Consider the following 27,604-nt stretch of genomic DNA (forward strand, 5'->3'; position numbering starts at 1 on the left):
AGATTGGCAGAATAGAGTAAATTCAATGAACAATTGTATTTGTGTTTGAATCACCGTATAATTGTAATAATATTGCTAATATCAATGTGGTGTTACACATCAAATAACACTCCAGGTATTTGTATTCGTAATCTGTGATCGGGTGTATCATCATTCATAACATGGATTATCAACGCGTATATCATTTTTCAGTTTAATTGGAAAATACCAAAAGGTAAATAACTTTGAAAAAAATTTACGTTAGTTTCGAAGTTATAGATATAGATAAATATTACGTGGGGTGTGATATCATTCTCAAAGTGCACTTATTTCGCAATCATTTTAATGATGTATATTGAACAGATTTACTTCAAGAACAATCAAATATTAGGAATTTATCTACCGGATTTTAATTTTTCAAATTCTATTTAATCAAAAATGTTAATTTCGCAAAAATAGCTAGAGTTTTAAGAAAAATCATCAGTAAAGAAAACTTTCATAATTATACTTAATGTTTTTTTGTGATATTGAGGTCAAACGATGCTCTGTCAAGGTCAGAATATCCTTAAATTCTCCAAAATGTAAAAGCGGTTCTGAGTATTCTTGTAGAAAAAAATGTATCTAAATATTTAAATAATGAGAAAGTTAAGAGATCGATATTTAATTTGTTGATACACCTTATACATATATTCGCATGAAACGTATTTCCTGAATGAAAATAAGTGTGAACGCTTTTCCCGTCACCTCGTCCTTGCCCTTGAATGTCGGCTGTGAGATTTTGCTACGCCATTCTCGTATTCTCGTTACTGCCATCAATCAAATCTATTGTTGATCAAATGCGACCATTACAGTAAATAAATTCTACCTCTGTGAGCCAAAGAAAAAAAACGTACGAATCCTTGATGTCGTACTCTGATAAAGTGTTGTCCTTAAGTCTTGGTCATTCGTTCATCCGGTCATTCGGCAAACAATTTAGTTCTATATTCGTATTCGCAATCGCGTTCGTATTCGTCAGGATTCTGGGCGCGTATTTGATTTTATATTTATGTATTTATTATATTTGTGTATCAAGGTTTTTAGGCCAGGATTCGCGCCGCGTGAGCTGAGTTTTTTCAGTTTCGCATGCGCCAATTTCCTCGAAATATCCGCGAATTTTCAGTTTTCACGCAAAACACAAAGCGTAATAATAATAGTTGAAGTATAACAACCGGCACATGCTTTGGCATGTTATGTTAAAATACAAATTTCATCACCACGGTTTAAAAATGGCTCATATTAAACTGAAATATATTATTGCTTAGCAGAAACTACATAAAATCAACGCTTAAAAGGTAGCTTGTTAATCATATTGCAATATTGTCACAACAGAACAATTCAGCGTTATTTTGCCAAGAGAATATTATTAATATTGTTATTTATTTTTAAACATGCAGAAATATTAAATCCTGATGAAATATTTGACAATGACTCCGGCCATTTTGGCATCGCTTTGTAGTTGTAATCTAGCGAATATTAATGCTTTTTGTGCACCCGGACACGTTCGCACAATTAAGCGATTACGTAAATGCGCACACGTGGACAATGTATTTCGGTTCAGCAGGCGGCGGCGGCTGAGGCGGCGTGCCAATACTCAGTTCTGCTGTACCTGATACTGGTCAGCATTACCAGCTTTAAAGCTGGTAAACATTAAGCGTAAAACATTAACAGCAATAACAGCGTCGTTTGACGCCGACGCCAACACATCGAGACAAAAGACTGGCGCCTGTTGTTATTACGACGCGTCACGCGACTTTTTACAAAGATGCAGTCGCAGTAAATATTCAATTGCCTATGATATATTTTATTATAGCATATTTAATATTTCCAAGGGTGAAAAATGATTTCTTGTGGTATGCAACCAAACTAACCTCAAAATTTGTTTATTTGTCAATCTAGAGACAAATTTAAGGTTAGATCAGTGCATAATATAACTTAGGCTACTTTATAACCAGAAATGATGTTTGATTATGTTAAAAATATAAAAATTCACATTTGAACTTTATGTAACCTGACGTAGAGCGGTTTTATGAGCGAAAACTTTTCTTACATTTTCTATTTTCACTTGTAGCATGAAATCGGTAAAAACCGCCTGTGCTATGTTTGAAGCCGACTAAATTTAGCCTGCCGGATTATTGCCAGCGCTCATCTCATACCATATTTAACAAATATCCCCAGTTTTATAGTTTACCGACATAGATTAACGCTGTTGGTCGGATTATTAGGCATTATCTCTATCTACCTGAACCAAATTCGCCAACAAACGAATAAATGTGTAAATAAGTGGCGTACTGAAACGCAATAAACCCACTTGGGGAAATTCTCATCCATTCGGTATTGTACGGTGCGTACATAAATTTATAGCTTTTTGCGACGTGAGTAATAATAAATAAATTGCGCACAGACGCAAATAGCGGAATGCATTTGCGTAGCGCAGCATTGCGTCTGGTATACGATTCACACGTCAACGCTGCCGCTTCTTAAATGTTAATCATGATCAGTTGATCAGTCGATGACGTCAGAAATGCCATGAATTAATCGATTCTATTGATAGACGAAGCATACTCAACATTGTTAATATCTTATGATGGTATTTGATACCAGTACGTCTAAACAAAGTACAAACAAAGCAGTACAGGGTGTTGGAAACGCACAACACATTAATCAAAATTTTACTGCGTATTTACGTTTCAATGTGTATCCAGTTTTTGAAGCACACTATTAACGCAAGTGCCAATTTGTGAGCTATTTTCGTATTTGTTTTTCGAGGCGCATTTTTTTTTACTCGCGTTGGGTCCACGCTTGTATGATTGAAAGACCGGCGACAACGTCGACGGCGAGAGGTGCATTGACCATGCTGACACAAGTGATGAATTTAAATATGTTAATATGCACAGCGAGGCAATGACGTCCATTTCGGAATTAATTAATATATTTTGATTGTGGGCATGGCGCTTGTGACGATCATGATCTAATTGTTCAAATGTGCAATAACTGATAAAAATACATTTTTTCCATCATTTTTGTTTATACAGTGTTAGTAAAAAAATTACCAACTGCGATATTGATTTAACCTCAAGTGTAACAACATAGAGATGAAATAATATTAGCTCCTGATATAATGTTGCACTATGATAAATATTGATAAAGATTAATGAAAAGTGATAAAACATTGAAATATCTATAGTTTCCCACAAAATGACAAGATTTATAGTCTTTGCGCAGGCGCAAGCTTCACCCCGTGACTAAAACCCGTGATTAAAGTACTTTAGTCACGGCCCTAACCGTCCGTGATTAAAGTACCACTTTTTGTGTCAGAAAACCATTGAAAACTGGCGTTTTAAAGATGAAAATAAAAAGAAAAAAATTAATTGATGAAGTTCTCAATAATAAATTTAAAAAAATTAATTTCTGACTAATAATAATCAATGTGGATCAAATAATAAACCGCTCATAAAATTATTCACATTCCAGTAACACAGTCAACAAATCTTATTTTATATACGTATAATCACAGATAAAATGTCTCCACATTTCGGTGACATACTGGTATCACTCGCCCACGACTTTGGGCACGCAATAACGTAATGCATGACGTAAATGCGATTACACTTTTGTACTCGTATTCCCAGCTCGAAATTCAATGCAATAAAACAAATGTTTCAACATTATAGAAACTGAAAATTCGCGTGGGTGTTTCATCTCTCGCTGCAACGCTACGTTGCAATAACACCCACCCACGCTAGGGGTAACCATATGACCGTTGATGCATCCACTACCGGTGAGAATTGTTGGTATTGAAGTGATTGCGACGCAGTTTAGATAGGTCAGGGTTTTACGCCGTAGTCGCCGTTGTCGCGCATTTTCAATTCAGCCCTCGGCCTGCAATTGCAGCCATACCGCATCGACCCGAAGTCGTGCAGCGACACGGTGGCGGCGGCGAAGCCGGCACCATGACCTAGTTTGCAGCGATCAAGAAAATTTATTACGTTTTTTTTGCGTTTTTCTTATTGATGTTGTTATTCCGCGGATGAGGTTTAAAAGTTGCCGCATCGCGTCGATCGATGGTCATACTTGGTAGGCGGCAGTAAACGCTGCCGAAAATACACGGCATGCCGCCGCTGTTGGCATCACGCGTCTATATTTTTAGAATGCGCGCATCGCGGAAAATTCCCATCGATCCGTTCATATTAAGTCCCGAAAGTCGTTCGCAACTAATTTGTTGTAGCTGGAGCGGTTGTAAAAATCGATTTCATAATAAATTAACCGATTACTGTTCTAATTCCCCTTTTTTCATGACTATAATGCGTTTCTTCAAAATGTGAAGGAATAAAACACCCCGTAGAGTAATAGAAGCTTGTAGAATACGCTGCGCCATCCTGTGTTGAACTTTATAAGCAAATCTTATAAATGGCGTACACTTTACAGTGTAACAATAAGAAATAAAACATTTTTTGCTAATTTTACTTGAAACTCATGTTTAATAATAAACACTCTACCATATATCATACCTAGTTTTAATTACCTACTACCCTAAGACTCCAAATAATCAGGCAATTTCTGAAGTTCAATCTTAGATGTCTTCAATGCTACACCTTCAGGCAAATTCCTTTGCAAATACTCTACCAAAGTGTCACATGTGGATCCAGTCAAGTATTTAAATTGAACAAATGAGAAGTATGTTCTAAGCTCATACTGACTCTTGTGCTTCTTATAAATGTGCACTGATTTATACATTGTAAAACGTTCATGCTTTGGTTTCCTCAATTTCCATCTGAAAGTCAGATCATAATAAATATATTTATAAATTATTTTTGATTTAAATATCTTACGTTTTTGTTTCTAATTCAAAATGCTTGCCAGCTGTAGTGGCAAACTTTGCATAGCTGTCTAAAACAGCTGGATCATTGCCTTTCATTTCCAATTCCACTATTTTATAAAGTTTATCAAGTCCCGAGGTACTTGGAGTTGGTTGACTTGCAGTCTCAGGTGAGGTTTGTGTACTGAATGCATTAGAAAGGCGTGTGAAATTATTTCTTAATGCAAATGTATCATTTACGATTGTGGAGAAAACTCTTCTTATGTTCTACAATAAAATATGAGTTATTAATGTCGTCAAATAACTCAAAAATTAGTATTATACCATTTTGGATGTTATGAAATCTTTGGTTATGTTCGTGAAACGCGCGAATGTATACAGGGGAACTAGTTTATGATTAGCGGGAATAAAAAAATATGAACACGCATATACCGGGTATTTAGAAACTTGCCTACATCTAAAATAAATTTAAATTAATTTATAGTCGGAAAGAGTTTTGAAACTCGTAAATTTGCATTGCATTCACATTTATTTAACTGAATGTTGTATCGTTATCAACAAAGTAAGCATCCTATGTATGCCAGAGTAGTAAATGGGCCATGGGGAGTAAAAGTGATCCACAGAACAGTCTTCAGAATTACGTTAAACAGTTTAAACATCTCCGCCGACAACTTACACACACACACATTTGCATGACAAGTCGAAATTAAGTATAGACGTGCAGCAAATCAACATCAAACATCAAAATCTTCCAATCTACTGCATTTACTGGCCACGGGGTAACCATGGATCAGTATGCTGCACCGAGCCAGTCCATATGTTGGGATAGGCAAACGGGTTGAAGTTCCCGTTACGTTCCAGTTGTTGTTGATGAGGCTGCTGCTGCTGCTGTTGTTGTACCTGTGACGGTAATAATATCGGTTCAACACGATGGTTCATGACTTCCTCCTCCTGAGACCTCTGCGGGGCAAAACCCGGAGGCGTCCGAAGTGTGGAAGGAGTCCACGTCTCTTGAACCGGAGGTGTCCACGGCTCCCAGACTGATGATCCCCACAAATAATTTGAATTCGTGGTTGCCGAATTTGCGTCATTCATGATAGGAGCTGCATAGCTTGGATTCTCCCAGATCGCAGGTTGGTTAGCATTCAACAACCAGGGATTGTTAGTATTGTTAGTGTTTAAATTTGGTTGCTGTGTATGATGTGGCTGATCCACATCCAAGAACCAGTTGGTACTTTCGATTGCCGCGTGATAAAACCGGGAATAGTCTGAATTATTATCGGACCTGCCGCCGCGCGAACCAATCGGAGCCAACTTGGGCGAATGTGTGTGTGACAATGAGTGCGTAAGCTGTTGGGTGTAAGTGTTTTGTGATTGGGGCTGAAGCAAGGGAGGAGGAGGAGGTGGGACAAAAGCCTGTTTGTATGGTTCCACATACATGGTGGGTTTAGTTGTGAGACTGGTGGTTTTGGTGACGCTTCCCGGGGAAGCGGTTGCCGTAGCTGTAGATGGGGTTTCACATCTTCCAACGACATCGCTAAACGACGCCTTGTTCTCGTTCCAGATGGAATTTGGAACTGGTGACGCTGGTTTCGACCCGGACTGAGACTGACTCAGTTGCATAGGACTTATACGATCTTTATCTTTATCCGGATGTCCCATCCCACAAACCTTGTGCATACGGTCGCCATTTTGAGTCTTCGTTGATGTCGTACTCTTTTCACGATCGCGTCGTTCACGACGATTTGGTTTGACTTTTTCGATGATTACCTTCTCGCTGATTTCCTTCTCTGCAGTAATCGGCGGTGTGACGACAGGCTTACCAATTCTACCAATTTTCGCAGTGCGTTGTGTTTGTTGTGTCTTGCTGTAAACATTCTCCTTCTCTTGAACGCAAGGCGTGATTTTTTCGATGACCGGCACCTGCTTCTTCGCCTTTTTCTCTTCGTTGCTATTGCTCTGATTACTATGGCTGCTTTCAGTCGTTGTCGATGAAGTCTCTTCCTCTGGAACGATAGGTGGCGCTGGAGTCTTCACCTCTAATTTCTTCGAAACATTATTTACATGTTTCTTGAGGTGTTTCTTGGCGTTGGCTTCCTCCTGAACATGCTTCTGCTCCTCGTGTTTCAACTTTTGTGCCTCCATCCATTGTTTTTTGTGATTTTCTTTATCACGCTCCTGTTGATCTGATAACTTTCGGTTTTTCTTCTTAGTTTTACCAGTTGTAGGTACCACAGCCGTATACTTTTCGCCATCTTGCTTCACGCCCGGAGAATTTTTATCCTCCGAGTTAAGTACATTGTCCTGCTTGTTCTGTACTTCCGCTTCCGGCTTGACTGACTGCAGTTCTTGGCGAGTTTGCGCGCCAATTGATCGCAAATCCAACGTGTGCTGGACATTATTTTGTGGTGATAAAAGTATGACAGCTTCTTGACATATCTTGTCCGAATCCATCACAGCTACCAGCAGCGCGATGGTCAACGCAAAGACCATGATACTCGAAGCTAATACGTACATATTGTATTCCCACTCGGGGCGTTCAATCGCACTAGAGCATACAGACAGATAATATGAAGGTACGGTGGTCACCAGAGTGTAATTCACCGGAAAGTTGAGACTAGTGTCCAATATCAAAGTCCGTGTGACTTTTGCAAGGGTATAATCCGGCGTAAATTCAATATCAATCTTTTTTGTTCCATTGGGCAATAGAATTGTGGGTTCACAATTCAGGATTTTAAATCCGTATCCCTCACAGGACATTTGATTGATAAAAAAATTATTTATAAAGATGGGAATCTCGCCGTTGTTCTTCGCAGTAAACGACCGCTTTAAGCTTATAATCGGGATACTCCCGGACTTTGATTTGACAGCCAAATCACAGTCCTTTAAATGTTTCTCCCCAAACTCAAAGAGCAGCGGTTGCTGCAAACTGCCCGGTTTTCGATTGCCAAACTTAAAGTGTGGCAACGCACCTCTGCCGGACAACTGGACCATTTCCACAATGGTCAAATTGTTCCTCACAATCAAGAAAGCTTGGTTCGGATTGGAATCAACTGCTTTGAATCCAACCCTGAACACAAACTCTTCATTGGGTTTCAACTGCACAGTTAAAGAATTTTTAAACGCTGTGGGAAATTGCTCGTTGACATCATTCGTCTCCAAAAAGAAACCGTGCTTCCCTTTGACAAACGTGTCATGACTATGCGATACAAACACGGGCGGCAAGCCCTCAAACAAGATATCAAAGCGTGGATAAACTGAATCCATCACAATTTGTATCAGGAGATCAAAACTCGCCGGATTCCGTATGGTTACATTTTTGTACGTTGTGTTGCCGACTTGCGTTAATGGGAACGTAACCGCTGATTTATTCTCAAACGTTTCGTTCACGATCAGAGTAGGCCAGCTCATTTTAACGCGGGTTTTAAACAGATGACCCTTTACTTCGGATGTGTCCATACGCATGGTGAGGTTTTGCCACTGAGCAGCACCATGCGCAGTCTCGTTCAAATACCGGTGATACAAGATATTGACTAGATTCAGATCCAAGTCGCAGGTGGACGTCGGCTGGAGCCCGATCGACCTGCGCCAATAGACTCTGGTTTCGGCGTCTTGTATCCCCAGATAGCACTCTTGATCACATCTTTGATTGGGATCCAGTTGCAGTGTCCCCACTACCGTCGTAGCACGGCCAGGAATGTGACCCAAATGTTTGCATTCGTGATTTCGTGCAAATGTGATGCGTTCATCTGGTGGTATGCTAAGGATTTCCTCGATGGCCATGGGGTGGTCAAAAGAAGAATGTATCCGAAGCGGATGTGAACAGATTTTATACTGTAAAACACAAATATGTTAGTTTGGTTGCATATTTATAGCGGTAAGAAGCAATTGTAAACTTACAGGAAAGCATTGATCGAATACAAGTCGATCAGGTCCAATCTCGAGCTTTCCAGCGGCAATCTTAAAGTGAACCGGTATCGACAACTGTTCAAATTGGGTGTTTATCGAAATATCTCCCCAGATTTGCGTTTCCGACCGCCCCGACCTAACAGACAGTTTCAAAATGGCGTATTCCTTACTCCGCAATCGCTCACATTTCGTCATATTCGCATAAGACTCCTGCAGCAATGCGGTCTCATAATTCCCCTTCCCACATCCCATTAATTCAACCTGCCCGGATGGTATCGAAGTGGTGACCTGCTTAATATCAATCGCAATCGGATTTTTATTCACCACCAAAATGTACGAGTCTTTTTTCGACTCGACGCTAATCAAGCCCAAGTCCATCGAGTTGTCCTTGCTTTTATGCGGCAGCTTCTAAATTATTAACACAAATAACAAACAAATCAATAACTAATTAACCTGTTGATGTCGAAAACGTTTCACACATACCAAGTCCAGTTTTCCATCGTAACTGACTAGGGGAATATGCAGACTCGAGATGTTCGTGTGTAATTGAATAAATGTGTTAAGCTTCATATGCGTCGCTTGGACGCCAGGGTTGAACTTGAGCGTGAACACGACACGTTCATCAGCGTGCCGCATTACGATTGGACTGAAGTCGGTCACCTACGGATCGATTATTATTATTACAATTGTAAAACAAATACAACATTAATTAATAATTCACCTGAAAGTAATGTCGGGCATCCGCTGGAAGTGAGACATTTAGAAGTTTCACCGGTGATTGAAAATCGTTCTTGACGCTAATGCGACGATTTTCGGGTCGGTCTTGTTTGTTGTTGTAGTTTTGGATAAAATAAGTCGTCTGCGATGCGTTGAACGTAAACCCACCGTCGATTATAGTCGCATAATAGGGTACCTCCGTCTTCCTATTCGCGTTTTTATACTTGACTACAATTTTCCCGTAGAAGTCTTTGTTCTCGTACGCTTTTTTCCCTATAAAAAACCACATAATTACATGAACTAACATGATTACAAATTAATACAACTACTTACAATTGAGTACGAGTTTAGCGACCTCAACGCATCGCACACTGTCATCTTTCGCTGGCGGTATTATCGACTCCAACATTTCCAGAGTCACACTCTTCGACCCACTGTTAATCGACGCAATGCGCACAGCTTTCTTAAACGGATTGCACAGCGACAACCGTTTTGTCTTGAATCCTTCCTTTGAACCCCCGATACCAAAGTCAACATACCCTTGAGGTGGGTAAAGTACAGCATCTGGAGTGACTTGAATCTCTAAGGGTACAACTAAATCCTCAGAGTTGTTGAGTTTGATGCGTACATAAGAGGTGTGATTATGTTCGGTCTCGCCGAAGAAACGCACGCGAATAATCGCCTTTGTTTCAAACGGTGCTACCTCCCACATATCCTTGGGACCTTCCATTTCTCCACTGGGCAACTCCAGATGGAAGTCACCACCGCTGCAATAGATTTCTACAATCTGCAGCGACTCTTGAAACGGATTGTGGAAGTAAATGACGGGGGAAAATGAAGAATTGAGAGGGAGTTTGACGTTGACAATTGGGCGCAGGCGATATGGACTGAAAACACTATCACCTTTTACCTAGATAAAGAAAAAAACATAGATTTACATCAATATTTAATTCAAATTATGTTTTGATGACTTACGCGGTACTTAAAGTGGCCCTGCGTCGTATGAATAAATAAATTACTTTCTACAGAACCTTCCTCCCTGCCAAGGAACACCACATTAAAGGTTGTGTTGCCCAATGGGGGAATTTTCTGTAATTAAAACAAGGATAATTATTTTCTACTCGAATTTTATAATAAAAAATCAGTAAAACAAATTGTTTTCATCTAATATTCATGAAACACTGTTCCAAATACAAAATGAAGCAATATTTAAATAACTATATTGATATCATTTGGCACTTACCTTATTTTCAAAAAAGGAACTATGAAAATGAACAGTACTGCCAGAAATAGATGTCATATCAACACTGTAGTTAGAATCAATGTTGAACAACATCACCTTCTCCAAGTGAGGCACCCCCAAGTGCCTGCAAACAAATCATATCAATAATAGAATAACTAAAGATGAAAAACAAAAATTACCTCTGCTTAAAGTCCAAAACTTCTGGATTAAACTTAATTTGTAGTTTGGAATTGAGTTTGCTGTTAATCATGACCCCTCGGATATCAGTAAGTTCCTAAAACAAGCGTTTAGCGTATTTATGCGTAATGTAACCGCGCTGCACTCAAAATAAAAGCAAAAGCAAACTCACATCTTGAATTGATGAGATTTCTTTGGCCAGGTACCTGTCATGATTGTTGTTTATGAAGCCTGTGGGCAGAAAGGCATTAGTAGATTAGCACGGATTGCGAAACGCGCACTAAAAGCAAAACACAACACTGACCGTGGCTGCTGTCGTACGTCGTGAGCTGCGTCTTCGCTACGAACTCCAGCAGCGTGCAGCCGAGAATAAACCACGAGAGCGATCGCTTAAACATCGTAACCATTCTCTTCACATTTATGGCGCTCAGAAGTATATCGTATTGCGGATGAACGCGCGGAATAAACGCCGTGCTGCTTCATTCGCCGTTGTGCTCTTTGGTGTGTGTAGTAACACTACCGCAAACCGATCGGAGGACGAAAATATTTTCTCGCTCACTGCGACTGGCTCGCGACGATGGATGTGTGCTTGTGGTTGGTCTGTCAAAAGCGCGCTGTCACTTTCAAAACAGGCGCGTGCGCGCGATTCGACGGAGGAGTTGGAGGACGAGGGCCCGATTCGGTACAAGGTGAGACACGAGACCAAATATGTATAAGGATATTTTATGGAATTGTTGCTCAAGCGTGAGGCGAATGTCAATGTCAGCACAAATAATTGACCCTGAAACAAACGTTGTTAATATCTTTTATTTTAAAATTTTTATTAGTTGTTTAGTATATTGCCTAGCAACCTAGATAGTTGTTTGAGTGTTATGTTGGTTGCCTATTAAATAGCAACCAGCAACATCGCAGTGAACAACACTACTAAAAGTTGCATACAACTCAAATATTTTAAAACATGTCTGTAAAATAGCTTTTTTAATCAAAGCATATATTATTTCGACATCATTCGGTGGATTGGAACTTCAAGTCCCCACTTTGCATTCATTCACACACATACACCCACTCTGTAACATATGTTGCTTGTTTTGCAACAGTAATCAATTTTACCACACAGTTATCAGATATGTATCTAATTCCCGAACCGCAAGATAATAAGTAATCGTATCATGAGTTGATTGTATCGCTTGCGCTTATCAATGTGAGTATCGAACTTTTATCATATTCATTGCTTCAAGTATTCTACTAAACTGTGGTAGATTATTAACCATAAAAAGTTTGTTTCGATTTAAACAAACATTACAATATCTACAAATAATACTTTAGGATGCAAATGCGACTCGTCGCTTTGTCAACTCTCGCAGCATGCATCAGCTTGGCGGTATTGTCGCAGAGATGCCTAACATTCACTCTGCTGATGATCCTAACAACCACTGCAGTTGTTCTGGGTGTCTTCTGTGTCATCTGGGTGTACATTATGCTCTCTCTGAATCATCGCACTGGTACTGGCATTGAACATGTGCAGAAAGATATTGGTACTTTTCATACAAAATTGATGGTAAATAATTTGGAAACATTGAAAATGTTTTGATGAATCATTGTTTTTTTTTCTTATAGCATGGATATGACTTATCACCGAAAGCCACCAGTGATCACTTACCAGTCATTCTGGGGAGGACTATTGATCATTTACTGCAGCAGATTATTGATTTTTTTATAAGGGATTTTATAGAGTTTTATTTCAGGCAGTATGCTTTCAAGCCTACAAATCTATCAGACAATATTAAGTGAGTAATTACATTTTAAATATTTTCATTTCAATGAAGATAAGAGTTTAATTTTCACATTTATGATTTTGTGTTTTCAAATCATCATACTTCACTTTATCGAGCTTGTTTTTTGATTGCGGCCGCGATAAAAGTTACTTTGGAATTATCATGAAATGGCGACATTTGAAGAGCACAGTGTTTATGCTTCTGACCACAAAACTTAGTAACTTGGTTTTGTAATTATCTAAGAATAGATATATGAAGATATTCTTGACCAAAATGACCTAATCTAGTGTTGGAACAGGAACTTGGGAAAGTTATTTGCAATTGAATTGACTTTGAACTTTCATTGTAGTCTAATATTTGTGTAACAATGTTTTTTTTGTTACAAAATTACCTATGACACTTAATATTTTGACCTTACTTAAATCTAGCCATAAACCATATCAAATTTTTATTAGTTTGCTAATTTTGAGATGCGGTTAAATTTTAATTACTAATTTATTTATGTAATTACTTAATTAATTTCAGGGAGGACATTTGGGGTGCTATACATAACATTTACGATCGTCTTTCACGAGTAGATCACGTTTCGTTACTGGCTTGTGACATGGTGAACAAAATCACGACGCATTTTGCTAAAATCAGGGACGCCAAGGAGACTGGGTAAGTGCAAATAACCCTTTTTAGACCTTAATAGATTTTGATGTCTTGCAATAAAGTTCGTTTCTATGTGTTTCTTAATTATATATTTATTTATGCTTTTTGTGTGTCAATGTTTTTACTTCAAATAAATAAATCTCTCTCTGGTTGCACCTCATTTATTTATTTCGTTGAATTAACTTTGAGTACAAATAATTTACTTACCATAACCTTTAATTACTGAGTAATTTTATAAAGCAATGCATGGGAGCTATCACTGCATAACCTCAATTGTGTATATAACCAATTATACACTTAATATAGGTTGGCACATTTAAATCGCCGAAACAAACGTATTATTAAATGTTTAAAGGACTGAATTGATGAAACCAACATTCAAATTACCTCCGCATGTGCTAACAACCGAAAAGGAACTGGATTATCTTCGCCAAATCTCCGAGATGTTTGTAATGTTCCTCTTACCGCGCAGCTACTCTCTGCCCCCCGCGAAATATTTTCTACGAGAGGTTCTCGCTTGCAAGGTCCTCAATGAAGCGGTTGACATTCTCTGCGATCCGGATTTCTTTAACCAGCATGTCATCACTTACATTGAGTCCCAAAAAGTCGCTAATCTAATGCATCGCAAAACTTTTGAATACGCCAACACATTCGAAGACTTTTTAAAGATCATACAGAAAACGGACGATGTGGAAACCCTGAAAGGTTTCCGCTATGAAATAGTCAACAAAATTATGCACGCTACAACTTTACAGAATATGAAACGCGCAAAGGGAGTCGATGCGGATGCTGAGAAATCAACAGGCATAAACAAAACAGAACTTAATGAAGCCAAAAAGTTAAAGAGATTTATTGATCAATTACAGTCAGCTAAAAAAGAATGTGAATGTAGACTCTTGTCTCTGGGTTGGGATGGTGGAGTACAATATCATGTGTTACCACTCACGCAGATATTAGATCATGTACTGGGCCGGAAGTACATGACGATGTTTTTAGAAACAATGGCGAGTCAGGGTTTGGTCGGCTATTGGATGGCTGTGGAGGACTTGAAAGTCGCGCAGAGAAAAAACTGGCATCAAGTTGGAGCTGAGATATTCTATACGTATATACGCAACCCTCAAGGCGAGATAAAGGTAGATAAGAGTACTAGAAAACGTATGGAAGCATTTTTATTGGGGGATAAGGGACCTGAGGTGTTTTACGAGGTACAGAAGCAGGTTTGGCGCACACTCGAAGAGAAATACTACCAACCGTTTGTACACAGTAAATATTACAACGAAATGGTCACCGCCATTGATGCCGATGAAGGTATAACGGAAGTAGATGGCGTTGGCGGTGGCATGGATGAGAGACAAAACTCCGGTGACAGTAATACAAGTTCGGAGAGTAATCATGTTGGAGAACATTCGAATTATTCACGTAGAAAGTTAAGCGAACTGCAGGAAAAGTTAAATAATAAAGCACAAGCATTAACAGCGTTACATACATCACTCAAACCAGAATCAAGAGTTTTGAAGATGTTACAACAGGAAGTTGAATGGTTGCAAGGTGAAAAGCGACAGTTAGAAGCACATATTTCCCGAACAGAGATATGGGGTGAAAATTTAGGAAAATGGCGGGCGATTGTACAGAATGCCGAGATTGTGGATGATAAAGAGACGCCCACGTTTGTTATAGTCGTCCATATGCAATCGGACGATGAAGATGAAGAAGAGACGAGTTCCGGATGGGTCGTTTCACGATCACTCACGCAATTTCAAGAACTACATAGAAAATTACGTCCACTGTGTGCGGAAGTCAAAGGACTTGAACTACCTTCACAAACATTTAAGTTTTTGTTTGCTAAATCTGAGAAAACCACTTTGGATAAAGCCAAATTGCAGATACAGAAATATCTAGAGGTTAGTTTACGTAACATTATAATCATTGTACTTCTTAACCTCAATTGTATGCTTTTCAGTTTATCTTAGAAGACGACAGATTGAATCAATGCGAAGCAATTTATTCATTTCTGAGTCCCAGCTCGGAGCATCTCAAACAATCAGCACAAGCTCCGAAAAAGTCCAAATTCTCATTTTCCACCCTCTTTAAATCCAACAGTGATCAAAGCAGTAATAGTTCGTTAATTCAACGTGAGTCCGAAGAGGATGACATGTCGCAATATTTAGACGCGCCTGGCAGCGCGGATTATAACGATTGCAAGAATCAAAATGGCCATAATCGATCTTCGGATGAAGGAAAGGACACAGTCGCCGAACCGTTATACGCGCTAATGGATGAGATCTTTGATCATAAAGGTTTTAATAAGTATCTAAGAAAAACATTGATTACTTTCGTTCAAATTACGTATGGAAGGACGATCAATCGGCAGATTCATGATATTATCACGTGGTACTTTTCGGAGAAACAGTTGCATTATTATCTGAGTCTGCTCACGAAATCATTCTGGCCGCAAGGGATGCTAGCGCAGAAGGGTCCTGAACGCAGTGCATTGGAGAAGAGTTTCACAGCAAATGAAGCAAGAAAGATGTTTGTTAGCAATGTTCCCGAAATAATGGTAACTTTGGTCGGGCAGAACGCGGCGCGTAATGGTGCTAAGAAAGTTTTCGATAATCTACAAAACAAGAAGATGAACAAATTATTATTTTATGTAAGTTTTAAATAATTTCTCATTTCTTAAGCAACATATAATATCTAAATATTAATTTCAGGAACTTTTGGAAGTGTTTCTGATCAAGACCTTTCCCGAATTGAACATTGAGAAGTAGGTGAATGATTTGAAGCAGGAGCCAAAGCTTGTTTAAGGTTAAGTATTTAACATTTCGCGGGATAAATCGAACCAAAGCGTTACGGTGCCAATTTTGATACGTATATTTTTAAAACTTTTGTATTTTTTATTTTCTATATCAGAAAGCTTTACAGGAACTTCTTTACATTCCACATGGCGTACCTAATTTAATTTAATGGAATCGTGTGCAGTCAATTGCACGATTTTGCCTAGTATATCCACTAGCGCTATTTAATGGTTATGTTTTCTACTTACACTTAGTTTTCGGAAGTTCCGTTGTACCGAGCAGCTGTTACACTAATTACTTGATGTTGTAGACACACGTTTGTGTTCTTAGCCAGGTGAATTAATTAATTAGAGAGCTAGATACTAGGATGAAACAATAAGCATATTCAAACAAACACATAATCTCAAAAATTATAATGACAATTTTAAAACACAAAGAGACGTTGATATATTGATGAAAATAAAATTCTTTATGCGAGTAACGAAGCTTTTAGACGTACGAACTATTTTTCTAAACATATTTCAAGGAACAACATACGAAAACAGGCAAAAATTGAGGTTATCTAAGGAATGGAACAAAGCATTTTATGGTTAATGATTAAGGTTAAATTTAAGCAAAAAGACACCTGATAAACATTTAAAATACATCGTTTATTGTTAACATGAATCTTTCGGAGGCTTTTCAAGATTCATGGGTTCTAGTAATGTTTTTTTCTTCTTTTTGTATGTGTGTTTCTCCATTACCGTTTCTTTCAATTATGCCAAATTTGTTCATTTGTATTTTTCATCGCTGTGTGTGTTCACAATTTGTTATACAAGTCTTAAATGCGACAAACAAATACTCTATTGTATACTCTTAGTTAAACACTTATTAGACTGCCTCTATGCGTAAATGTGTTTCATTTAAAAAACATTTCTTTGTTAGTAATAATCATAGTAACCAATAACGAACAAATATTTTGCGTTTAACAATTTAAGTACGTATATTGTATTAATCTTTGTGATATTATTAAATTGAATAAAAACCAAATTGAATGTATACACAGAGTTTATACACATATCGCGCAGGTGAATTCATCAAGATGGCGTCGATGAGTTCATCCGCGCGCGCAAATCCGCCATGTTCGTCGTAAATTCGTAAAACAACTAACGATTATAAAATTTTTACGTCAGTCGGACGTGCAGTGTGCTCAATTCATGCTTTAATAGATTTTTACTAATTTTACAATGTGTGTTATTAACGCACAAATTGATTGATGTCGTTTTACACGCGCACGCGCATAAAAACATCCGTCCAACCAACATAACATCATTTATATACATATATAGATAGATATATATTTATTTATATACCTACATATATACTCATATTTATAGTAAATATTTTCTATCTATAATCTCATCATGGGGGCGTGTGTGGGTGTGTTAGGGGGTTGGTATCCAATATCAGTATCAATGCGCGCCGTCAATGAATGAATTACATGAGCCATTGTAATTTATCCATTTGTTCTGGCTGCAATTGTTAAATCTAAACGTTTAGAAATGGTTAGCGCCATTGTCGGAGGATTTCATCGTTGATCAAAATTTCAGACCAATCACAAACCACAGAAATCAATTAAATGCGTGTACATGATTGGTCCGTGCTGTCCGACACCTGGCGGCCATGTTTTATTTTGTTACATAACCTCAAATATGACGTGCGTTTCATTGTCTTACTTTCTTTGTATCTCGTTTTGATTATATTTTTGGTTTGTCAACAGAGCCTAACAATCAGTCTTTGTTATCATTTACATATTTTTTTTGTTCTTTACGGTTCGTGCTTATCATTTGTTTTCATCATTTTTTATAAAAATATTAATATCTAAGATATAATGCATGAAAACAAAGTTTTGTTTAGTTTATTTTATGTATATGTGTTTATGTGTTATGTGTAGGTGTCAGTTTCTCTTTGTATGCTTGTTTTTGGTATCGTGTAACAAGATATGTAACGTCTATTGAATTCATACACTAATAGATTTTATTTACTCTAAGATAATCCATGAACAAATCAGCACTTGGAAAATTAATCGCATCGTTTTATGGGTGTAAGTAATTAGAAGAATGAAGCAATTTGTTTAATTTTGTTGTTTTAATTTACCGCGTTTTTGTTTTTTGTTTTTAGTATCCAGGACCGTGCTATAATAATTTAATTAGACTTAGTTTTTTCAAAAATTTAGACAACCAAACAATTAATTACTTTTTTTTTCATTTGAGTTCTGGTTCTTATAAATTGTACTAATTTTCTTTTTTCATTTGTACACCACATTTATTACAAGTTTATGTATTTGTTGAATCCCTGCACAGAAAATTTAAACTCTCTTTGTGCTTGTTGTCAAAGGTCGCGTTTCATTTGTGTTAGTTTTGCGTTATTGTCGTTTCTCTGACAATCTGTTTGACCCGTTTTGTGTGTATGGACATATTTGTTGTTGTTTTTTTTTTTGTTTGCTTACACGACTGGATTTAGTGAGTTGCGTCGCAATGGCGTGATCGATGGCGACCGTTCCATTTCCGGCGTGATGGCTTCACAATGTGAGCTACTGGGCGTCAGCACTGTGGGTATCAAACTAGTGACTTCCGGACTGCTGCATGAACCTTTATCTTCATAAACACGTTCCTGGAACAATTCAAAATGTGTAACAAACAGTTTGAGGTTAAGTTTTAAGCATACTTGTGATTTATCGTATTTGAGCCTCTTCCACAAGAAGGGTTTCTTATCGACGTTGGTGGCTGCAGCCGGCGGTGTCTCACCCGGATTGGACGTATAGTAATTGGGATTCGAGAAGGTCATCACACTGCGCCCGGTAACGTACAACAACTTCTTGCGCGACTTTTTTAATATCAAAATGATCAACAAGAACGCGGCAGTGACAAATATTAAGCACACTATTGCAGCGATCAACACCACATAGAATGGCACCGAGAAGTGTTTCGGACGACCGTCGAATGCCTCGTCAAAGTTTCCGTTTGCATCGTAGAAGATTGCTTTGTCATCAGCTTCATCAACGTATTCATCATCATCAGGTATTTCATTAAACACCAAATGCTCCGGGTCTTAAAAAAAAAACAGAAAAAATTATAAGGTTTATTTTTAATTTTGTTTCAGGTAACTTACCCAGTTTACAAACCCTTCCATTTGGTTCATCTGGACACTGACAAATGTAATCTGTTTGTCGGAATAAGCATAAATGAGTGCATCCACCATTGTTTACCAAGCATGGGTTCCACCCTTTCTGGCGGCTTTCTGAGACAACACGTATACCCATTGCACCATCTAGATTAGCTTTGATGACTGAGGTTTTGGTACCGGAACTTTTGTCAGCTCTTACGATGGTCTTTTGGAACCAGTCAGACCAGTAAATGTAGTTTTCATATTGGGCCATTGCGAAGGGATGAGTGGTTGGTTCATTACTGCTGTGTACCAATTTTATACGGTTCTTGCCATGAAGATCAGAGGTTTCTACTCTGTCCCATTTTGCATCTGCCCAATACAATCTCTTTCCTTTGTAATCAATGGTTATACCATTAGGAAAGCCTAGATCTTGGTTGAACAGTACTCTTCTTCCGGATCCATCCAGGAATGACCTTTCTATCTTGGGTTGAGCTCCCCAATCAGTCCAGAAGAGATACCCACGACGTGGGAAAGTTGCAATTGATCGAGGTTCTTGTAGATTGTCCTTGATGACAACGTGCCGCATTGTTCCATCAATCTTACATAACTCTATTACTTTCTTTGCTCCATCAGTCCAATAAATCAGGTTACTGATCCAATCAACTGCAATACCATTGGGGATAGTGGAATTATCCGAGATAATATCTCTTCTATCCGAAAAGTTCTTCATGTTGATGGATTCGATACCACCTAAATCAATATCACTGATAAAGATCAACTGCTTCTTCCAATGGAAGTCTACATCAATCACATGTTGGAGCTTCTTAATCGGAAGAGTAACTTCGAAGAGTTCTTTGGTGTCCAAGCTGATACGAACAATATTAGACCTTGTAGTAAACATGAGGTAATTCAAAGGTTGATGTTCGCATATCTTATCTGAACCTGATTTGAAATTAATACCAGTTGGACATTGACATGAATAACCCTTGGAGTTTCGGAGACATAAATGTGAACAACCGCCATTGTTATTTCCGCAAGCATTCTCGGCTATGTTATCACTCTGAACTGATCTAATATCCATTAAGCCTTCCAACTTTTCCCTGATGACAGTCCGATCGCTACCATTATGTTTCTCAGCTCTATGTAATCCCTGTGTTTGCCAATCAGTCCAATACATGTGGTTACCCACCACGACAAGACCATATGGATGAGGTACTCCAACTATTATGACTCGTCTATCATTACCATTGAGGTCACTAGATTCGATTGTTTTGAGTTTTCCATCATTCCAATAGAGACGTTCAGATGGACGATCTATGGCTAAGCCATTAGGCCATGCCAAGTTAGTTGTGATCAAAGCCCGACGATGTGATCCATCCATTTGAGCCACCTCAATCTTTGCTTTGGTTCCCCAATCTGACCAGAACATCAATCCGTGATGGTAGTGTAATGCAATTGCTCGTGGAGTATCAAGGTCTGACCAAATTAACACCTTGCGGTTGGTACCATCCAGCTCAGCTACCTCAATGCTATTACGACCACCATCAGTCCAATACATTTTTCTTCCAGTGGAATCAATGGTTATCCCATCAGCCATTTGTAATTCATGTCTGATGATGGTACGAGGTGTTTTACCATCGGGGGTGTTCTTCTGAATGACATCAGCTGATGTATCAGTCCAGTAAACCTCCCCGGTTTTTCTATCAACATCAACGGACATTACGTTCTTCAAGGGTGGAAACGGTAATACATAATCCACAATGTAGGGCACGTCAAGAGATATCTGTCGAATGTCAACTCTATGCGCAATAATCAACGAGTTAATTGGACCCTTTGGACATGTTCTTCCATCTTTCATCAGAGCAATGCCAATTGGGCACGCACATGAATGTCCCTTTGGTTTGAGCAAACATAGATCCGAACATCCGCCATTATTGATGTGACACGATGTGGTACTGTACTTTCGGTTCCGATGGAACGCCCTCACATCCATCAAGTCAGTTATCCCAGTACTGATCACCTTGCGATTTTGACCTGTAAACTTGTTTGCTCGTTCGATTTTCAAAGTTTCCCAATCAGTCCAATAGACATTGTCGCCAAAAACATCTAGACCAAAAGGGTGTGGTAATGAACTACCTTCGAGTAAAATTTTCCGGTTGCTTCCGTCAAGGTTTGAATATTCAATTGAGGAGGTACCGCCGTCTGACCAGTATAATCTATTGGTGTCGTAATCAATTGCTAGTCCATTCGGCCAAGTCAGGTTATGAGCAATCAGCACTGACCTCATTGTTCCGTCCATTGCAGCGCGTTCAATCTTTGGTTTCTCACCCCAATCGGACCAATACATGTAACCATTAACAGGGTCTACTACGATATCTCTTGGGCGATCTAAATCCTCCCAGATAAGAATTCCTCGCAGGGTACCATCACTGTTTGCAACTTCAATTTTAGCAGTACCATCATCAGTCCAATAGAGTTTATCAGTATACCAATCGTAGGCTAGGCCAGCCGGAGATATAGCGTTGGTTTTGATGACAACTTGATGATTACTTCCATTCCAATGAGCTCGGTTGATGGTGTCTTTTTCTACATCCGTCCAATAAATCATATCAGTTTTAGACTCCCATGCAATGGCAACCGCTGATTTAATTCCATCAATTGGTACGACAATCTCATGATGATGAGCTGCATCGCTATCCAATTGTTTGATCCTCAAATCCTTCTTTCTAACAAACACCAAAAGTTTCTCGGGTTGTTGACAAGTTTTCTTATCGGAGTTTAATTTTTGTCCCATTTGACATAGACAAGTGTAGGAGTTTTTATTCGGAAGACATAGGTGTTCACATCCGCCATTATTCTCCCCGCAATGGTTTTTGTATTGGGGTTGTCTCTGTGCGTGGAAGCTGTGTATGTCCATCGGAAAATGTAGATTAGCATGAATTGTTCTCATGCCAGCACCAGTTTGCTTATTAGCAGTTGAGATCGCTTTGGTATGCCAATCAGTCCAATAAATTGCATCCTCAAAGATGGTTAAAGCGAAGGGATGGGGGAGTCCTTTACTGATCACCTTCCTCCTGTCATTACCATCAAATAGCGCAGTTTCTATTACATTGTGCTTTGCATCAGCCCAGTAAATTCGATCACTGGTAAAGTCAAGAGTTAATCCGTTAGGCCAGAAAACTGATTCGGTTATTATGCTGCGACGGTTGGAACCATCCATTTCGATGCGTTCAATTTTAGGCCTTGGACCCCAATCAGTCCAGAAAACAAGTGCGTGTCCAGGATGAACTACAATTGCTCTAGGTTTGTCTAAATCATTAGCAACCAAAATAGCTCTTTTTGTACCATCCAGGGTTGCGACCTCTACGCGCCTAGTACCAGAATCGGTCCAAAAGATCAAATCGTGGATCCAATCCAAAGCGATACCTCCAGGTGATTCCAAACCCCATTTGATGACGTCCTCCTTTTTGTCACCATTAATACAAGCTTGTTTGATGACATCCAATGCCATATCCGACCAAAAGATTAAACCCTTTTTGTAGTGATAGTCTAGTGCGATTGCATTATGTAGGCCTTTCAAAATGGCGGTGTATCGGGAGTTGATAGAAGACATCTGTAGTGATACTTGTCGAATATCAAACCTATTTGCAAAGAGTAATGTTGGGGAACAACCTAAAGCTTTACACGTTCGTAAATCAGGTCTTAGGATATATCCGGTCATGCAGCCGCATCGAAAACTGCCGATTGTGTTATTGCAGGTTTGGGAACAGACCGGGTCGGATTCATATAAACATTCATTGACGTCAATACATCTATAACCAGAAAATATTGAAATTCATAAAAATTCATTGAGTTTTTACTTGGTAACTTACGTAAAACCATCTGGAGCTAAAGAATAACCTCTGTTACAAGCACAGGCGTCTTTACCATCAACTGTCTTGATGCAGACTTGATCACACTTTGAATCTTTGTTGCAATCATAAATTGTGGGACAATCAACTTCGTCTTCACCTTTTGGACAGTCTTTGAGTCCATCGCAGACGTGTTTCTTGTTAATACAGAATTCTGTGTCGGTTGAGTTGGGTTGACTTCCGGTGCAGGCAAATTTCGTTTCGTCACATGTGATTTTACAATCAATTTCGTCTTCTTCTTGTGGACAATCTGAGTAGCCATCACAAACCCAAGTTTTCTATAAATTTAAATTTTGCATTTTTTAAAATCTCGGTTATTTTGAAATTTATAAATATTACCAGTATACAAGCGCCTGATTTACAAGTAAATTCATCTGGGGAGCAAGTGCGGGTGTTGCTATCTGTACAATTAACTTCATCTTCACTGTTTTCGCAATCTTGTTGTTTATCACACTTCCACGTTTCCGGAATGCAATCACCATTGTTGCAGCTAAACTCGCCGGCGACACATGGCCCTGAACGATTACCACATCCCTCTTCGTCGCTCCAATCGTCACAGTCATTGTCGCCATCGCACCGGAACTGATCCTTGATGCATTTTTGAGTGACGCAATGGAATTCACCTTTGTTGCAAGTTGGTGGTTCAATATCTACACCAACATCATTAAAAATTAGGAATTCATCGGTTACTAAATTGAATGTAAATACCACAACTAATTTCATCTGATTCATCATTACAATCGGGTTCACGATCACATTTCCATGACAACGAGATGCATGAACCATCCGAACAGGTGAATTCATCCGGTGTACAACTAAAATGGTAAAAATGCATTTTTTGCATCTTGCAGGTGGTTGCATTGTGATGGTAGTGGTTGGAGGTTGAGGGTTGCTAGGTAGCTGTAGCCGGGAATACTTGCCCTGTGTAGTCATGGGAACGACGCGCAATCGATCGGCGAACGGACCGCTTGCGGCGCGCTTTTCCGCGAGAGGAAAACGCACCGATTGCCCTCAAACCAACTCCAACCCAATTTCAACTACCGTTTTTCTTTAATTTTCTACTCACCCAATTTTAGTACAGTTCAATTCATCGGAGAAATCTCGACAGTCGTTGTCGTTGTCGCAGATCCAGGATTTTTGAATGCAGAGACCGTTGGCACACTCGAATTGATCACTGGTGCAATTTGTCGGAAATGCTGTGGATGTGAAATATTAAATTTTATTTGTGAGGTTTGTTTCCTTCTGATTTGAACTTTACCGCAGTGTGTTTCATCAGAGAAATCGCCACAGTCATCTTCTCCATCGCACAGCCAATCCTTTCGGATGCATTTACCCGATCTGGGACATCTGACATATTTTTCTTTATCCTTGCAGATTTCATTACGAGCATGATCAATTTCTCCACATTCGATTTCATCTTCGCCGTGTTCACAATCTTCATGACCATCACACCTAAATTTTAATAAATAAATAGAGCATAAATGAGGTTAGGTCGATTGAGGTTAAGTGTGTACCTATTAATATACTGTATACATTGACAAGTCTTCGAACAGGTAAATTCCCCGCGATCGCAGCCATCTTTACATTGAAGGTATTCCTCTTCTTCGTAGCCATCACCATCAAGACCATCACTTGATGCTTGCATGGTGAGGATACCGATGTCTTTGTTTCTATTGAAGGGATTGTCCGGTTGTATTGAGATGCCCATTCGAGGGTAACCATAGTCACTTCCCCAGGTACCGATTCCCATACCTCTTCCAATCGGGTATTCCAATCTGCCGCCATAGTAGCCGCCTTCACCGCGTGATCTTCCGCCTGTGCGTGTGGTGTCTTGCACGCTCGGGGGGTAACCAGGTGCGACCATCACCGGGAAGCCGTCGGGTAGAATGTCAAAGTCGCGCATTGGAATTGATAGTGGGACGATTGGGTAGTAGCGTTTGTTGGAGGGTGTCGGCGTGGGCCGTGGACGTGGTGGTCTATGGCCTGGACCTAGATGAAGAGGTCCAGGCGTGCGCAAGGATCCGGAGCCGTACATGATGCGGGCGGCACCGCGATGCGGTGGAGGTGTCACGGTGGTCACCGAGGGCCCTTGGTAACCGCAGCATGTTGAAATTAATATTAATAATGCTGAAAGAAATGAAAATGCATTGAAAATATGTCATCCAATTCGGTTTTGCGGTTGGCTGAATACGTAATATAAGTTTCACAAGTAGTTTTCAACGGAAAAATCCTAAATATTTCATAATTTATTATGTTAACGATGTTATAAGAATAAATATTTAAATTTAAACATAAACATGTACTAAAAGTTCTATTTTATAACGTTATTAATGCAGCCGTGAGTAATGAGACTAATGTGTCATTTTTAAAATGTACTGTACGTTGAAGGTTGTTGCGGTTAAACAAGTTGCCTATGTTATACAAAAAATTACAAATTTGCTTCATAGACTTATGTGACATACGAAGCAAGCTGTTGACGTGAGTCCCTGTAGCGCAGAGGATAGCGCGTTGGACTTCTAATCCAAAGGTCGTGGGTTCGATCCCCACCAGGGATGCAAGTAAGTCGGCTTTATGTGGTTCAAAGTCGCTTTTTGCATTCTAACAATTATTCTATTAAACAATTTAAATATTGTTTCTATTGTCATTCGAGTATTTTTCTTTTGCCTCAAAAATGTTAAAATGTTAATAATTATTTATAAAAGGTTAAATAATTATTTGCTTTAATTGATTCAAAATGGAAATATAACTCAATCTCGATAAGTTTCAGAATAATCAATGGAAAACTCTCTGGATATATAAAATTTATTTTTGTGACAGCATAATCACGTTATTTATGGCTGAATCCTCAAATCAACTCGAATGAATTGTTAAAACTGCCTAAAAATAGTCATGGGTATAATCTGTAAGCATTCAATTCGAGAGTGCTCTATACCCGTAATAGCTCAAGTAACTCAAGTCTGTGTGCTGTCTGTACGTGTCAGATGTGCCCTGTTAGCGACATTCGCGTAGGCAGTCGCTGGCGACATACAATTTGCACATTCAAACCCACACACAGACACACACAGGCAGACAGCGTGGCGTTCGGGACCAAAAGAGACATGGTCAGACCCCTACGCGAGTCACAATGAATGGTTCATTCAGCAGCGAGGAAGGCGAGGCTCGCGCTCTGGCCACGCTCGTCGCCACTCTCGCGCGGGTCGATACTATGTGAGGGTTGACTCGTGGGCGGCAGTGTGCAAACCACCACCACCACCACTACCAGCATCACCATCGTCACCATCCCTCTCCCTAAATTGAACATCTAACAACTACAGCTCGAACCTCCTGAACTCCGTCTATGACTAGGTCAACTTGTTCTACGTTTTCTATCAATTGCTACATCAATTGCGATAATTGGCTGTAATTATCATGAAAACATGCCTCGTATGTTGTTATTCTTAGATTTGCTTACCTGAAATAGTCCAATATTTGCGTATACCCTGATTAAGTCCATCTTGAGCCTGGATCGATGGTGGAAACATCGTTTTTGGGGGTGACTAGTCAATTGTTATCGGTTGGTTTCAAGCTAGGTTTTACTCTAACTTCTGTTTAAACTTTTTACTTGTTACTAGATCGGGTGGCGCCGAATTGAAGTCGCACCTCGATTTTATGCGACCCCGCGACACCCGACTTCACCCAAAGATCTTCTCTTATAACGCATCATGGTGGTCGCTTGGTTTGGATGGATGCTGTATATCCAACACTTTCAAATCGAGGAATCACACAATCACTTCTGGGAATTGTTTTTTTTTTCTCTGCTTTCTTTGAGAATCAGTTCAATCAGTCTCCAACTTGTTCACACATTTTTATAACTTTATTTACTTTGTTAGTTGAGTGATGATTTTGAGCACAAATTGTTTGGTTTCTTTGGCAATTATTTGGCGATTAGTTTTGGTTTATACGCAGGTTGGGTTTCGCTGGACGCCCGTCGATGTTGTTGTTCCGATGCGAGCATCGCACCGTGGTCCAGTCGCTGTGCGAAAATTGCGAAATATTGATTAGATCCCGAAGGCGGAGCGGCGAGAGTGTGCGCAGCATCCCACGGATTCTCACGGCGAGGCTGTGATGCTGGGGAGCGCCCGGTTAGGCGGATGGGAAATTTGGGAAACGCGACGACAGCGCCAGCCAAGTTTCAAGAAAACTGTCGCCCACGCAAATCGTTTCAGTCGTTTATTTTTGATGCCTTTGTTTATGTTTACATTCATACATGCGGCCGATAAGTTTATTATTTAACATGTTTGAAAAATAATCATGTAAAATGATTTAACTAAAAAAGTGCTGATAAAAAGTGTTTGTTTAAAGTGCTGTTAAAATGCTGTTAAAGTGCTGTTTAATTTAAATAATGTTTAATGGTTTTGATTTGAAGAAAAACACCCTGTAGCTCGAGAACTAATTGTTTTCTT

The 27,604-nt window shown here is 39.2% G+C and overlaps 4 protein-coding genes and 1 non-coding gene across 5 annotated transcripts; 2 read left to right on the forward strand and 3 right to left on the reverse strand.

Annotated features, from left to right (window-relative positions):
* Positions 1 to 4,548: 4,548 nt before the first annotated feature.
* Positions 4,549 to 4,933, reverse strand: LOC135792164 (small ribosomal subunit protein uS10m-like). Its single transcript, XM_065302779.1, has 2 exons — positions 4,848 to 4,933; positions 4,549 to 4,789 (listed from the first exon to the last, which is right to left on the reverse strand). The coding sequence occupies exons 1-2, from the start codon at positions 4,931 to 4,933 to the stop codon at positions 4,549 to 4,551; spliced, it is 327 nt and encodes a 108-aa protein (XP_065158851.1).
* A 411-nt stretch (positions 4,934 to 5,344) lies between these two features.
* Positions 5,345 to 11,599, reverse strand: Tmem131 (Transmembrane protein 131). Its single transcript, XM_065303513.1, has 10 exons — positions 11,185 to 11,599; positions 11,053 to 11,111; positions 10,883 to 10,977; positions 10,704 to 10,827; positions 10,436 to 10,549; positions 9,794 to 10,370; positions 9,465 to 9,733; positions 9,227 to 9,403; positions 8,735 to 9,151; positions 5,345 to 8,668 (listed from the first exon to the last, which is right to left on the reverse strand). Exons 1-10 carry the CDS (start codon positions 11,285 to 11,287, stop codon positions 5,600 to 5,602), a joined length of 5,004 nt encoding a protein of 1,667 aa, XP_065159585.1. The 5' UTR covers positions 11,288 to 11,599; the 3' UTR covers positions 5,345 to 5,599.
* Positions 11,600 to 11,745: 146 nt separating this feature from the next.
* LOC135792788 (sorting nexin-25-like) lies at positions 11,746 to 16,585 on the forward strand. The gene is made up of 7 exons (XM_065303514.1): positions 11,746 to 12,081; positions 12,207 to 12,438; positions 12,498 to 12,667; positions 13,181 to 13,315; positions 13,665 to 15,210; positions 15,270 to 15,959; positions 16,021 to 16,585. Coding segments are annotated over exons 1-7 (2,832 nt in total). The 5' UTR covers positions 11,746 to 12,079; the 3' UTR covers positions 16,078 to 16,585.
* A 150-nt stretch (positions 16,586 to 16,735) lies between these two features.
* On the reverse strand, positions 16,736 to 27,248 carry Lrp4 (LDL receptor related protein 4). The gene is made up of 10 exons (XM_065303512.1): positions 26,614 to 27,248; positions 24,677 to 25,289; positions 24,421 to 24,614; positions 24,229 to 24,358; positions 23,871 to 23,977; positions 23,502 to 23,812; positions 23,124 to 23,440; positions 19,255 to 23,063; positions 18,811 to 19,193; positions 16,736 to 18,756 (listed from the first exon to the last, which is right to left on the reverse strand). The coding sequence occupies exons 1-10, from the start codon at positions 26,681 to 26,683 to the stop codon at positions 18,589 to 18,591; spliced, it is 6,102 nt and encodes a 2,033-aa protein (XP_065159584.1). The 5' UTR covers positions 26,684 to 27,248; the 3' UTR covers positions 16,736 to 18,588.
* TRNAR-UCU (transfer RNA arginine (anticodon UCU)) lies at positions 25,645 to 25,717 on the forward strand. The gene has a single exon. It is a non-coding gene; the product is annotated as a tRNA-Arg (tRNA).
* Positions 27,249 to 27,604: the final 356 nt, after the last annotated feature.

This window comes from Atheta coriaria, unplaced genomic scaffold, assembly GCF_025399875.1.
Source record: "Atheta coriaria isolate IRGN ID8LTWV9N9 unplaced genomic scaffold, Caltech_Dcor_3.1 hic_scaffold_5_pilon, whole genome shotgun sequence".
Classification (NCBI taxonomy): Eukaryota; Metazoa; Arthropoda; class Insecta; order Coleoptera; family Staphylinidae; genus Dalotia; species Dalotia coriaria.